Source organism: Seriola aureovittata, chromosome 10 (assembly GCF_021018895.1).
Source record: "Seriola aureovittata isolate HTS-2021-v1 ecotype China chromosome 10, ASM2101889v1, whole genome shotgun sequence".
NCBI classification, from domain to species: Eukaryota; Metazoa; Chordata; class Actinopteri; order Carangiformes; family Carangidae; genus Seriola; species Seriola aureovittata.
Genome location: NC_079373.1, coordinates 2,193,283 through 2,209,438, shown reverse-complemented (window position 1 = coordinate 2,209,438; position 16,156 = coordinate 2,193,283). Strand labels below are relative to the sequence as shown.

Below are 16,156 nucleotides of genomic sequence, written 5' to 3'. Positions count from 1 at the left end.
TCAGTTTACACAAAGTAAAATCTCTTTTTTTCCCAAGCAGTAGAAAATTCTCATTACCAAACAGACACACAAACATGTGTGTGTGTGTGTGGTTGTTGGCAATATCAACAAACACTTAAGAGAGACAGGAAGGGAAAGAGTGAGAGGAGGAGAAAGTGCTGTGGTGCATTCTCTGTCTACATTTCTGTGGGAAAACAGTGTGTGCATGTTCACTTTAATTTATCTTATGTATGAAAACCTTGTATTTCCAAAATTCAGAATTGTCACAAACTGAGGAACCGCTCTTGATGTTAGTCACCTCCACATGTCATGTGTGTCGTGTTTTCGCTTGTGTATGTCTGTTGCTTTGTGTGTTTTGTCAGCAGGATTACGCAAAAAGTACTGAGCTGATTTACACCAAACTTGGGTGAGGGATGGGGCAAAAAACCCACTACATTTTGATATGAATCCAGTTAAAGGGCCAGTCCCAGGAATTTTTTAGCACCTTCCTTAACATTGTGAGACAGGCATTTTCCTCAAGTTCTCAGAAATAATATTTGGATCAGACATATTATGGTGTTGTCATCTATGAGTTTTTATAATTTGGTATGTCGTTGGAGAGTCTTCGTGTGTTTGTTATGGATTACATATATATTTGTTTTCTGATCTTTAATTCAGAATATTGACAATTCAATTATTTCTTCTTGAAGGCAGTAGTGTTGTTTAAGCCTCTTCTTTTTTCAATTTTTTTTTTACTTCTTTCTCCCATTCTTTGTTGCCTTCTTGCTTCCTCCTCTCAGCCTCAGAGTGGGACGGAGTATTAGAGCCACATTGAGGGAAAAAAGGTTGTGTGCTGTTTTAGAGGGGAAATATCAGAAGCTTTAAAATGAGGAACGTGAAGCATCCTGTGAAGTTCTATTTTAGGTTCCACAAATAAGGAGAAACTTCTTCTTTTGGCTCATCAGCATCATTACATTGACATTGAAAAGATTGTGAGGAAACTGAGTCTATTCTATAGTTAGACAGACAAACAGCAGCTGCCAGAAGCAGCTCAGGCTGACACTGACTGTCCTTTCACATGTTTGACTGGATGATGTAATATCCTAAAAATTATGTTGTTTTTTTTTTTTATTCTTGTAATATTCCAACTTTATTCTCGAAATTTCTGGTTTTTTTTCATCAATGTGGCCCTGATACTCTCTCCTATCAGAGTGTATGAGTGCTTCTCTGTACATTTCAGTGTTATTACCTCCACCTCTGTCTGTGTGTGTGTGTGTGTGTGTGTGTGTGTGTGTGTGTGTGTGTGTGTGTGTGTGTGTGGTAAAGGCGGGACTCACTGTCTGCTGCCGTGCTGCCATTGGGCAGCGAGCCCAGATCAACAACCATGCCGTCCAGACAGACGTTGAGCTCGCCTCCCGCTACAACCAAGCCTTTGTTCTCCGTCTGTAGCACCAGACTCAGCTGGACGTTCTCCACTAGAGGGGGGAGGAGGAGCAACAGAGACACAGAGTGAGAGGATGACTGCTTGACTTTGTTGCTGTACTTTATAGTGGTTTCAGAAGCAGACGTGACACTTCTGTGTCAAGTGAAAAGTGTCCCATTGACGACTGTCTAAATTGTTCCATTGCACCAAGAGCAGAAAACTGTCATGAAAACAACATGTGACAGGGGTCGAGAATTATCATCTGAATCCAGAGCTCCCTGCAGCTTTGAGTTTCAGCTCGTTGATTAACTGTCCAGCAAATTTAGTGTCTTGTTTCATTCTCTGTTTTCAGGGTTTTTAGCAATAAAGGCTAAAAAAAACACTGCGCACTACTTGCTCGACTCCTGACAGACACACTTGGCAGATATTGGCCTTACATTGAGCAGGGGGCCAGAATCACGACTCCAAATGAATGAATTTCTCCCACATTGCTGCATGTGTAATACATTCAATGACAAGCCCACCATACCAGTACCCACACCAGTCGTTTCACCCACGTGGCCACAACAACAGTTACTACAGGTTGAAATTTTAACTGTGCTTTATTTAGGTATAGTTTTAGTATCAGTTCTGTTGTAGAGGCACTGGTATCAATAAGTTCTTTACTTTTAATATCCAGCCTACGGTTAGCACCCAACATCCCATTTTAGGAATCCACAAATTTAAAATTAGAGAGGACTCGTGTCCTTTAAGATGGGAGGCATATGACAAGAAACTCAATCTGCACACGCTGACATCATAATATTCAACTTGTTCCAACACAGGATGACACAGCTTCCTCAAGTCACCGGTGCCAGTTACTTAGAACAGAAAGATTTATTTACATATCTTCAAGTTAGTCGTCATTTTGAAGGAAATATTGGAATTACAGAGAAAAGCTGGATGAGTCATTTAAATGGACTGAAGCTCAGGGCGGCGGAGTGAATTCTTCTGGAAGAATGTCATCAAGTGTATCATCACATATTTAACATACATTTCTTTGGCTTTGACTTTGGCTGTTTTTAACTGCATCCCTCACTGGCCAAAAGATTTTAGCCATCAGATATATGGATCCTGAGTTTCCTTTAAAGCAACAAGCTGAGTAAAACCATACCGTCTCACTGAGAGACAGAACACACTGGAACTCCACACACTGAAACTAACGGGCCGATTCTAAAACTTGATGAGAGGTCTTTCTGACTGGGGGTGTAATTGTTTTACATCATCTCTTTTCCAACTTGCAGTTATGAGCATTTAAGTCATTGCGTTTGACACTGTCTACCTGGTTGTGTATCTTAATGCATTTTTAAAAGCATTTAAATAAACACTCTGATCGCTGTTATATAAACACATGTCCACTTGTTTGTATGAATACAAATCTGAATGTATGTTTAAATCACTGAAAATGTGTATTTCTTCTTTATATTTGTCTTTATTTATTTTATTTTTCTGTGCTCAGGTCTCACTTGGTCTCATCTTGATCTCACTGTGACTTCCTGATTAAATACAGCATAAATGTATAAGTGTTTCATCACTACAAAGATAAAACATTAGCAGGGTGGTAAACCAGTCTGTGGTCACTGCTGGACATTGTGTGATCTTTTTAGTCGCACAACCTTTTCATATTTTTGGAACTGTCCAACAATTCAGCCTTTGTGTTTAGAAGCAGTAACAGTAATACTCTGTGTTTGAGACGGACTGTAGTTATAGTACAATAAACAGTATTCAGGTCATTTTTCTGGTATTTAAATACTTTTCAGAATGTGACTGAGAAATGCACATGTTTTGTCTCAGTTTGGACGACATCATGCTGTCAGTATCCCGTAATCCATTATGGGCCAGAAAATACAAAGAGTCAATATATTTCTTGAAGTGCACAAAGCCACTATCACATGGAAATAAAGGAAGCAAGGCATAAACGTCACTGCTGTTGTATGGACATACTGACACTGTTAACATGGTGCACTGTGTGACAGCTGTCCGTGTCGTCTTCAAGGGAAAATCTCACAACCTGTGCTGTGACCCTGAGCATGTGTGTGCACTCTGAGGACAATGTCCTGGTGATGAACTTTCTGACTTTACAAGCAGCACCCAGGTGTGAGGATAGACGTGGCCTTCAGAGGCTCGAAGAAATCACTGACATAAGCCTCATCCTGCTCTGACACTCGGCTTTATATTCATACATTTATTAATTATCGAACACACTGGTTATTACACTTCAGCAGAGCAGAACAGGAAAAGTTGTATTCTAGTAGTTTTTAGATGGGACACTTCTCCTCTGTTTTCTTTTTTCTTTTGCACTCTTATATCTAATCTTATTGTCTCATTACTTTTCTTTCTTTTCCAATTCTGGATATTAAATATCTAAAGTTTCCTGTGTATGTGCTGTAAATTCATACTTGTCTCTTGTTTTTATTCTTAAACACTGTGTGTGTGTGTGTGTGTGTGTGTGGTGTGCGTCCTTACTCTTGCCATCATGTGTGCGCAGTGTGTCCAACAGGTCTATGGTGGCACTGCCCAGTAGCTCCTTCCTCAGGGTGTGGCAGCTCCAAAGCTTCAGATCCAGATGACTCTGAGGCGTTACATTACTGTGACACACAAGGCAACACAAACACACACACTATCAACTGAGGCCTGGGCCCAGTTTCACCAGGCTGTGTCAGACTGCTCTGTAGTGTTGGTCCAGTCTTCATGTTGCTCACAGATCAGTCTGATGTTTGTCAGACTGTTTCACTAAAATAAAGACTGACTCATTTTAAGATAAAAACATTAGACAGTTTGCTTTGTGCAACAGATGCATTTAGACTCAGTCTATCTGAAGTCTGACTGTTGGTTATATCTAAGACACAGTCACAGTCTGTCTTTGTGAAACCGGACCCTGGTACCATACTAGCGCACTTCCTTTAAAACACAAATAATGCTGCATATTAGCACATTGGTCAAATCAGTCTTGCAGTTACCAACATGAAAAACACATTAACTACAAACCGACACTTTTGATATGCTTCATTTTATTATTGAGTCTGGTTTTACTGGTACCTTGTTTGGTCCTTTAACACTGTCTTTGTGTCTATGAGACGAGTGTTTTAAATAAGCTAATTTTCACATAATGTTTTTTACAGAACTAGCTGAACCTCAGTTAGATCTTAGCAGGTTACAGCACTTCTTATGTTATGTTATTGTTTACGCAAGTTTACAAACGATAAAGACGAAGGATTTAATAAAGGTCGGTGTGTGGGTGATGGTGTTCTCACAGGGTGAGGTCTTCATTCCACTGCAGCTCAAGATGTCCGCTGCGTTTGCCTGTTTTTTTGGTTTCACTGGTCAGACCGTCGGCAGTCACCTCCACAAAGGAGCTGAGTCGAGAGTGGCGGTTTGGCAGCTTGGGAGACTGGGGCTTCGCTGAAACCACTGTGCATGCACACGCACGCACACACACACACACAGAAACACACACAGAAACACATTAAGGCAAACAGTTATGAAGGAATACATCAGAGTGTGCAGGCAGTAAAGATGTTCTTTGTGAAACATTAGTTCATGGCGTTGCACACAGTGCCACATGGACAAGAGTAGAATTAACCCTTTCACGCATAATGGTCACTACAGATGACAGCTATTCAAAAGCCAACTTCTTGTATACGCCTGGGTTTGGATGGTGACGTTGCAAATCAATTGAATGTAAGTTCAGCTGAAAACCCCAACATCCAAGATGGCCGATGAAACTTCAGGTATGCTATACACCTCAGGAATATCTGTCTAGTCCTTCTATAGAAGAGGACTAAAAATTTATTAAATTTTAAATCAAATTGACATTTAATGTTCACAAAAATACAGTGCTCTATGTATTACACTTTTATTGCATATGAATAACCACTGAAAGTTAAACGCATGCTGTGCACCAGAGTGGACATGTCAAAAACTTGATGAAATGAACATGTTACGTTGTATAAAAAATATAATTGTAAATATTTTCTTCATGTCTAATGCATGACATTAAAAACAGCAGCTTCACTCTCCTGTGGCAAAGTGTGACTGTTACCATATTCCAACCATAATAAGGAAATGTATTTCCTTGTTTCTCAAAGGTGAAAAGTTTGGCTTTCAATATCAACAAGACAGCTACTATTTCTCTCAGTGAGATGAAATCTGCAAACAGACTGACCCAAACAGAGGGAACATAAACCACTCATCCATTAACACAGCATCCTCACATGAACACACAAACACAAACATGACTCCAGGAGTTCAATGACTATGTTTGCTCAGAGTGAGATCCAGGTTCAGTTTGTCATCTTTTCAAACTGTACCTGAGGATCTGATCCAGATGTGGTGAAGGTGCCTTTGGTTGTTCTGGTGAGATTTCTCACAACTGGATCCACATCCAAACTGTAAACATTTGCTCAGGCTTATGATTAATTACTGTGTGTGTTCATGTGTTCATGCCTGTGTGTGTGTATGTCTGTGTGGTGGGTGTAGGCTCCTCACTGTCTTTGGGTGAGTGTTTCCTCATTCATTTTTACACCACATTTTATTGTTTTAATTGTGTTCTATGTGCCCATCCTAGGGTTGAAAGTTTTTCTATTTATTAACTGTTTACTTCAGTCACACAATCACACAATGTCAAATATTTTTCAAGTACCTTTCACATAATAATAATGATAATAATAATAATAATGATAATAATAATAATAATAATAATAGTAGTAAAGTGTATTTATAGAGCACTTCAAAATGAGAAATTACCAAGTGTTTCACAAGAATAAAATAACAAAACAAACAGCAAACACATGCACGCAAAGTACTCAAGAAAAGAAAATAAAACAATAAAAATTGAAAAGCAAGTAAGAAATTTCCATAATGTTCCAGAGTTGTGGTGTCCTACCAGCAAAAGCTCCGCCCCCTTTAGTCTCACATCTTGATACAGGAACCAACAAGTTCCTGTCTGACCTCAGACTACGTGGAGGTTGATAAGGGGCAATTAATTCAGAGATACAGTCTGGGGCCATGAAGTGGTCAAAAGTCAAAAGTAGAATTTTAAAATTGGTTGTATAACAGACTGGTAGCTCGCTACAGACTTTCAGAGGAGGGCATTAAGATCTCTTTTCTTAGTCTTTGTTAGCAGTCTGGCAGCTGCATTTTGTTCTATTTGAAGTCCAGGAGTTGTTTTCTGTCAGGAGACCATGACAGTGGTCTAATGGTGAGGAAATGAAAGCATGTATGATGGTTACTGTAACTGTAAAGCTCAGACATGAATGGATTTTGGCAACGTCGCTTAAATGGTAGAAGCAGGATCCTACTGTCTTACTGATGAGAGTCTCAGAATTAAGGTTGGAATTGAATACGACAATTAACGTCAAACATATTAGCAACTTACACTCACTAATAGTGATCCAAGTGTTGTTCATTATAAAATACTTATACTGCTGAACATCAATCAAACTGCAGTCCTGAAATGCCACTGCCTTTTACACTTAACAAAGAGTCATGGGTTTATTTTCTGAGCTGTTCCTGGAGCTGTTTCACTACTGTTCACTGTTAGCTTCAGCCTTTTTCCAGCTGTGTGTTCATTTCCTTTGTGAATTGCAAGTTTTAGGTTTTTCGGTATGTAAACTGACTGTTTTGAGTGAACCACATGTTGCCACTTATCCCGTTTGAACACATTACATACTCAAAAATGATTGCTTATAATGAATATAGTTGTATGAATTTGGGACACAACTTGGCAGGGCAAGCAAAAAGAGAAATATAAACACTGCCCTCTAGTGGTCGAGAAAAAACATCTGTGGTCCCACTTTCATTTACTTTCATGAAATTGGGGGATCTGGGTCTAGATCTAGGGAAATAATTATATGGTCACAATGGTCTGCAATGTTAAAACAACAACAACAACAAAAAAAAAAAAAACACCAAGGACCCAGTGTAATGACAGTGGAGGCACCATTCACACTGCAGGCCTAGTGCAACGCTCCATGATTTTTCCAGGACTTTCAATACCCTCACTGCTTCTGCTTGCTGGTTTGTTTATGCTGTGATTCAGCCTCCCCACCAGTTGGACTATAACTACCTTCATGAAACAAGTTGTGCAACTGCTAAGCCGCAGCATCCTCATGTACAATGAAATGTAACAAAACTTCCTGCTTCTTGATGAAACGTTTTCTGAAAACACGTCTCTTCATTTCAGCATCTCAGCAGCACTAGTGGCAGCTCAGGAAGTGGAGTGAAAAGTCTACAACTAAGCTTAGACAGGCTTAGTGGCTGCTGAGAAAACGTGTTACAGCATGTGTCCGTGATATGAGAGGTGATTGGTTCATCCTGAATCACAGCTGGATTGCAAACACACAGCCTGGCAGTGTTTCTCAGGATGGGTCTGATCAGGGCAAGTGGTTGGATGAATGACTGAGTTGACTGAGGAAAAATACTTGTACGGTACTTGTTGAGATATTAGCAGATCTGTTCTGACAAAATCTCTGAACTCAAACATCTGGCAAAACAAAATGTGACTCACTCTTGCACGTCTGTGAGGAGGAGAAAGAAGTGACACAGAGAGGTGGAAAAATGCCAGAAATGGAAGAATCAAGAGTAGGTATGGACAGATAAAGAGGAGGTGGGAGGAGAGAAGGTAGACAGTGGCTGAGAGCAGATCAATGGCAAGGTAAATGAGGAGGCCAGTCAGAACTGAAACAATCGACAGTGAAGGTCACTGAGGGGGAGTGACTGGGTAAAATAAGGCTGAGTAGAAGAAAGGAAGACTTCAGTAACATTGTACTACTTCTTTTTTGGCCTGGTTATAGAAGACTTGTGCGAGACACAGTGCATTCAGAAAGTCTTCAGACCCTTCACTTTGTACACATTTAGTTTTAGCAGTCTTATGAAAACATCATTTAATTCATTGTTTCTTTCATCAGTCTTCACTCAGTACCCATAATGACAAAGTGAAAACAGTATTTTAGAGATTGTTTGCAAATTTGTTAAAAAGGAAAAACTGAAATGTCACATTGACATAAGTAATCAGACACTTTGCTGTGACTTTGTAAATTTAGCTCAGCTTCCTCCATTTCTCTTGATCATCTCTGAGATGTTTCTACATCCTGACTGGAGTCCACCTGTGGTTAACTCACACCTGTCTATATCAGGTCTCACAGCTGACAGTGCAGATCAGAGCAGAAGCCGTGAGGAGGAAGAAACTACTGCAGAGCTCAGAGACAGAATTTTTACTGGAAGTTTCTCCACCTCCACACAGGATCTCTGGAGCTCAGCCAGAGTGGCCATCAGGGTCCAGGTCACCTCTCTTACCAAGACCCGTCTCCCTGATTACTCAGTTAGTCCAGGTGACCAGCTCTAGAAGAGTCCTGGCTGTTCCACACTTCTTCCATGTAAGAATTATGGATGAATGATGATTGATCTCTTGGGAATTTTATTTATCCTTCCTCTTCTGAGCCTCAACACAATCCAGTCTCTGAGCTCGGCAGCAGTTCCTTTCTCCTCATTGTTTCTCCTCTGATCTGCACCGTCAGCTGTGAGACCTGATATAGACAGGTGTGAATTAACCACAGCTGGACTCCGGTCAAGGCGTATAAACATCTCAGAGATGATCAAGAGAAATGGAGGAAGCTGAGCTAAATTTACAGAGTCATAGTAAAGCTTCTGAATAGTTTTTCCCTTATGGACCACTTTATACCCTGCTGGCAACTCAATTCTATGGAAAGTTGTTAATGTTTGTTCACAAAGTTACTGGATTTGTCACTAGGTGCTTTTCTGGAAAATGTCTCTAAATCTAGCAACAAATGCTCCAAGTTGTCAACACTGCAGAAATCATTTTGAAAGAGCAATGAGGAAACTCCAACACTCAGCCAGGTGACCAACCGTGTAACCTCATGACTAAAGGTAGATCACTGAACTCTTATCAGTCAGTCATGGACACTTTATATGGCTAGCCCTGCTGCTGTGGTGGAGCCAAAAAGAAAAGTATCCGGTAACACAGCAACATCACTTCAAAAAAGCCAAACAGGGAAACAGATACTAGCAGTCAGATGGTCAGACAAGGTATAAAGATACCCAATAATATATCCAGTCTATCAAAACCACTGTATTTGGCAATCAAACAGCAATGAGGAACAATCTCTGACTTCCTTTTAACAATGTTGCTAAAAAGATATCAGCGATGAGCTGATGAACACCATGTAAGTAAAAGAACAAATTGCTGTACAAAAGAGCTGACTTACTCATCTATTTGGTATTTACTCTGCACATCAATGTTGGTGACTCGCAGTTTTGAACATAACATTTTGTTAAAATGCAAAACTACAATGTTATAGTGCTATTCTAAAAGAGTACACACTGAGATAATACTTTAAAGTGCACAATAGTATTATGGACATTATGAGCATAGTGTATGCTAACGTGTTAGCATGGAGCATAAGGGGCAATAATCTACCAGACCAACATGAACAGTTTCATCACCATTCTACATTCACACTACAGTTGAAGGTGGACCCAATCTGCATTTTCCCCTCGTACTGTGACTGACTCAGATCTGATTTTTTAAAGACACTCCTACTTGGATCACTTATGTGTCGCTAAACCTGATTCATGTTGATGAAAATGAATCAGAAACAGGATTTTTACATCAATCTAATGAAACTAATCTAATGTGTAGGCGACAGCTGTGATGGAGGTGTCCAGCTGATGGACAGAGAGGTGTCAGACTGCAGAATTATTTGAAATGCTGTTTCAATACAGGCAATACTTGAAGTAATGTAACTGAAAGTATTTTTTAAAAAAGGGCTGAACAGGGCCACAGGAGAGCGAAGCTGCAATGTCAACATGGTGCTAACGCCTGCAAAAACACTGCCTGCAATTCATGTGCATGACGGCTACCTCGTGTGTCCACACCAACAGCGTAGATGCTGCAGAGCTTCTACTGCCAGCTCTATCTTTCTACACTGAGTTTGCCTCAGATAATGGCCATCAATAATCAAATGTTTGATTTCTTTTCATTTCATCATTCTTTATAAACATCATCTTGAGAAAATACACACACACACACACAGAGGATGCACCAGAAAAATGCTGCCCTACACCTGTTAAATGATTGACATAATATAATTATAGCCTACACTGGGTTTCTGCTATGACTATATAATACATATGGCCTCCACATGCAACTGCTAAAATGTAAAAAAAATATATATAATACTCATATTTTTTTCATGTTGAGATGCATGCCAGACATTGAAGCTAGAGTGAAAGGTGTCAGTTTTATCTAATGGTGCTGGTATATTGTCAATATGACTGTCAACAGATCTTTTCCTTGTCTATCAGGAACCACATGCATCACGCGTGAAAAGTAGGCGAGATGTTGAAACGACGCAGCGCAGCAGTGAGCTGTGTGGACGTTATAACCTGTCACAACATGGCCACTGAAATGAAAACCAAGACGTACCACCATGCACTCGTAACGCAGGCAGTGTGTCCCGGGCCTAAACAGTCTTTAAATTTTCAAGAAGTTGCCATGGCTGGATAATTTGATAATATTACAAGGGCTAGACTGTATTTTATCTGAGACATTGAGCTGTGAGCTACCTGAGCTGCATGACATAACCATATGTGCTAACTTTACCCACATGAACCCCCATGAGCATCCTGGGTCTTACATTTTTGCACATGCAGGTCAATTCAAACAGGTGACCTGTTTGGGCTGGTAGAGGTTGATGAAAACACATAAAAGAAATCTGGTCTGAGTAAGTAATCAAACTCAAGCAGAAGCTTCCGGTGTAAATATAGACTGAATGACAATTGGCTAAAAATTTACGGTGTTCAAAGCACAACACAGTGGATGTCACAGGTCACACAAGAATAATCAAGAGTCAAAATACTGCATACATAAATGAACATTTAACTAACACAGTCTAATTGGTCCTAATGGTTTTCCCATTTTATAAATGCTATAATCCTGCTATGTCCTGTCTGAACTGCAGGTTTACTGTGTAATCAGTTGGTGGATGGTTGTATGTGTGGACAAAGCCATAGACTGTGAGCTGTCAGGTTGACCGACTGTCAATGAAGGAAGTTGCTAAAAATGAGAATAAATTAGTTTCATGAGTTGGTGCATGATACAGAGAGGATATTTTCATGTTATGATGGATGGACAGGTTTGCACTGGTGACATCTTGCTGCCTCATGTGTAGAGATAGCCAGGTGAAGAAAACCGAGGCACCTTGTAGAAACTCAACAGAATGCTTTCACTCATCTCAATACTATTTCCGAGATTAAATATACACAAATGTTTGGACTGCAGTTTAGGGGCATTCGTTTATGTTTTCATTTTGGAAGTACGTTCTATGTCATTATTTATATCAGTATGTTCCAGTTAGTAAATGGGATGACCAAAATAAGAAATGAAATAAAAGAAGATAATTACCTTTCAAGATCAACTGAGACTTTTCAGTGGTCTGGGAACCGGCAGGTCTGCTCACACTGGCAGCTGCCATGACATTACAGCTCTGAAACAACCACAACCACACACAATATTAAAACATACTGTCACTGCATCACAACATTAGAAGAAACCTTATAAACACAAGGTGCATGACAGGTATATTTAGCAACCGGACCAATAACATTTCAGTAACAGCAGCTCAGCTAGATTTGTCCCCCCATTAGGCATAAGACTTTCATCAGACCCTATCAACATCACCTTGAGCAAAGTCAGAGGTGTAGCCTGCTGGACTTAATGCAAAGAGAGCTGCATATGCAAAGGACACTAAACAGCAAACCTGAACTCTGGGCTGAAGCTATTGTTTATACTGATCTTCACTGTATACATCAAGAAAAGACCCTAACCCTATCACTGGTTTGTGGAGGCTATCCTCGTCATGTTATCAGTGTTACGTTTCTTGCTGCAGCACCAAGGTGACTGCTGTTGGCATCTCAGCCTGAGACCGGCCACAACGCAGTGATGCATGGCCGGATGTGACCTGGTCATAATTATAGCGAATAATTAGGTGTTGTGTTAACCAAATGGCCACCTGAGGTCTGCCCTCGGGCTGCAGACACACTGATTAGAGCTATCACAATAGAAGCGCACAGCATCTTCCGTCAACCTTTGAATCAAGCTGCTAACTACGCAGCGTTAGTTAGACCTGCTACACAGTGGATCCTTGCTAAACTTCTTATAGACTAATAAATATTTAACTGGCAGCCTGCTAAACTGATTTTACTGTCCCCGAATTTAAATACCCTTGGCTGCTCCGCACAAAACACAAACACGGAAGATGATCAAGGTATTTGTATGCATCACTCTCAAGCCAGAGAAAAACAACGCTGACACTTCCGGACAGTTTTTCCAAACTAAAACTCAACTGGCAACTATAACCATGTTCAAACCTGTTATAACTAATATAACGCACATTAAAGAAACCACACACTTAAAATGATGCGAATTTTTACTGACAGAAAATAACGATGCGTAAAATGATATACGTTCCCCTAACCAGCAGGCCGTTTCTTGCTTTTGTTTTAAAGGTGATGTCGCTGCATGTCCGGTACGATGTGGCTTATTGTGGCTAACTTGATCTAGAAGAAGCTAACTGTTAGCAACCGAGCATCGTAGGGGGCTCTCGCAAAAGGACATGCCGATAAAACCTATTCTAATCACCTGACAACAAGTAAAGCTACCTTGATAGTTGCGTGGTTCATGTCAGAACAAGCCATATCCAGTGACATGCTAAAAAATGAGGTTTAAATGTAATCTTTCTCATACCTTTTTCAGCTGTGTTCCGCCGCTGTCGCTAACCAACTTTCATTTCCGCCTCAGTGACAATATCACGTGACTCTAGGTACGGTGTTTTTTTTCTTCAATCCACAAAGGATTGTGGGTAATAAATAATGATGCACGTCACTTTATTACTTTATTATCACTTGATAAAAAATAATATTAATAAATTCAATAAATAAATAACACTTCCATTTACAATAAAAAAGAACTGCAAAAAAAAAGAATTACAATATTATTAAGCAAATAATTAAGCAAGGAATAAAACAATGAATAGGTATTAAAACGTTAAAAATTCTAACAATTATGGAAACACTAAAGCAAATACAATGCAGTCCAATATTTCTTGAGCAATCAAGAGTTGCCAGTTCATCTGAGCTGCATGTGCACATGGGGGAAATCCACACAGACATGGGGGAACATGGAAACTCAACACAGAAAGACAGACTCTTCTGTGAGGCATAGTGCTAATCACTGAGCCACCATGCAGCCCAAAACAAAGAAAAAGGAGGTGTGGTAGAATTTACTGAAATGTATGAGTATCTGCTGAATCACTGTTAATTACTCATACGGGCCATTGCATCCTTTGACACCAGACTGTGTAGTCATGAAGATTTATTGTCTGAGCTTATTGTAAACTGTTACTTACTGGAATTTGTTATTTAGAGAGGAAAATAACTGCGACATCGTCCTGTTTGCAGTTTGGTATAATAGGCTGGTGGAGGATGGAGTAGTTAAGGAGGTTCTGTGAGGTTCTGCGCTGCAGTATTGTACTTCTCTGTGGACTCAGCTCGAAGCAAAGTGATCTCCCCTGGAATACTACCTGGTTCCTTCTTCTTAATCTTTCACCACTGCTTTTGATTCTTCCTTTTAAGCGCACACTTTGTGTTATGTACTTTGTCTTGTTTTCTTTGAACAATAACTGCAATTGTTCACTAACCTTGACCAAGTAAACCTAACTAAGCCTTAACTATAGGAGTCACAGATCAGTCCTTTTCATAGAAAGCACTGAAAATGTCTTCTTGCTGATGGGCACATCAGGTAAGTAAATGTTCATACAGCTGGTTTTCAATTGAAGTGACCCATCTGTAAAAAAGAAATCTTATTGTATCTTGCTAGAAATTTTCAAAATGAATTACGATGCTACAATAAGAGCACTTCTAAGTCTAAGTTTGTTCGTCAGCGGCTCCTCATGTCTGTTGTTACTGGTCACATTTATTCACGTATTGTATCAAAACACTCAAACTGATCTCTAAGACAAATCAGATCAATAAGATCATTTAACAAGTCATCAGATATCAATGTCTAAAAACATGTGAAACTCATCAGATAAAAACCCGTGTCATGACTCAGTCAGACCTGAACACACAGACATCACAGAACACCACTATAAATAAACCTCCATAAATTTGATTAGAAACCAGAGAAGAAGAAGCTCCTTTTTACAAGGTTTACAGGTGGAAATACACAATCTGAAAACAGGCCACACGCAGTGGCTCTGGAATACAGAGGACCAGGGATATCGCAGGAAAAGTAATAAAGCATTTCCTTATTTTCATATTTCAATAGGCATTAAAAATAGGAATTGTAAAAAGAATGTATAATCAATAAATACTTCAGCATAAAACTCATTAAAGCAACCATTCATAAATACATTTGTTTAGCTCATAGTTTTTCCATTTGGTCTAAAAATGAAAAGCTTGTTTTATATCAGTTATATCACTTGCTTGCCGTCTAGGAAAGTGAAGGTTTTTCAACAATGTTCATCTTCATCATGGATGAACAGAAGTATATTTGTAACAGACTGGAGGTAGACCCAGATGCAACACACACCTCTCAGGATTCAGTTCTTAATATCCTTTAATATTTACCACAGACAATGATGCAGGCAGGAATCCATAGCAGAAAATGTGCACAGGCAAAAACTCAACATTTCTCCACGGGGGAAACAGCTGATTACAGAGACTCAATTTCAAAACGCTGCAGCTGTACAACGACCAAAAGCCACAGACAGAAACCAAAAAACACAGGGCAAAGTCTCAAGAAGGCTGGTCGTTTACCGGGGAACAGGCAATGAAGGACAATCAAAGACAGGCTGAGTCAGCAACAACAGATTCAAATGGTGACTGCAGGAAAGTCTAGCATGGGAAACAAGAAAGAACAACCTGGCAGTGAGAGTGTGGAAAACTAAACCGTGGCAGAGTCAATGGGAATCAGGTGTGTGAGCAGGTAATTAGCAGGTGTGTGTGACTGTCCTGATTGCAGTGGAGCTGAGTGGAGCGGGGGCGTGGCAGAGTCAATGAATGATCCGAACCAGGAAGTGCAGGCTGTGACAATATTAACTGTTGCTGAAATTTGGACCTACAGAGAGGAACTTTAGTTTCAGAGAAAAGGGAAATTATTTCATAGATTCATTATAAAAGTTTGTTTCAATCATTATCCCCTTTGTAAAATATCATTCATGTATGTCTGTTGAAGCTTCACACAAATATCCAGAGATGAAAAAAACAAAAGAAAGTCTGTTCAAATCTGAAAATGATCACCTCTTGTACTCTCGTGTTGCTTGCTTCCATGTCTGAGCAGCTCTCAAACGACAAGCATTCGTTTCTTCAGTTTCCATTGGAGAGGCCACTGCTCCAAAGAGATGCGGCTACACCTACAATTAGGATCCTTCACCATCTCAAACCTCTGATTCAACATATTTCCCAGCCTATAAACAAGATTTAAGTGATTTTACAGAAATTGTGGGGCTTTGTAACATGAATAGGTCACAGTGGAAGAATGTAGAAAAGTACATTAAATTAATTGCTGCATTTGTACAAATTGAAGACACTCTACCCCACCACATATTGTACTTTTTACTCCACTGCTTTATGTGTTTGAAACATGTAATCATCTTAAGTTAATGTTATTATGTAATGTTAAAATTAACATTGGAA

At 39.7% G+C, this 16,156-nt stretch overlaps 1 protein-coding gene across 2 annotated transcripts in view; it reads right to left on the bottom strand.

The window, feature by feature from the left end:
• The window catches only part of wwp2 (WW domain containing E3 ubiquitin protein ligase 2), a 65,515-nt gene extending 52,246 nt beyond the window's left edge, over positions 1-13,269 (bottom strand). For both annotated transcript variants that reach the window (XM_056386910.1, XM_056386911.1), the window contains exons 1-5: positions 13,206-13,269; positions 11,865-11,946; positions 4,696-4,852; positions 3,908-4,029; positions 1,317-1,454 (exon numbers count right to left, since the gene is read on the bottom strand). In XM_056386910.1, the coding sequence (XP_056242885.1) occupies positions 1,317-1,454; positions 3,908-4,029; positions 4,696-4,852; positions 11,865-11,934 (487 nt within the window). In that variant the 5' untranslated portion in view covers positions 11,935-11,946; positions 13,206-13,269. The remainder of the gene's footprint in view (positions 1-1,316; positions 1,455-3,907; positions 4,030-4,695; positions 4,853-11,864; positions 11,947-13,205) is intronic.
• Positions 13,270-16,156: the final 2,887 nt, after the last annotated feature.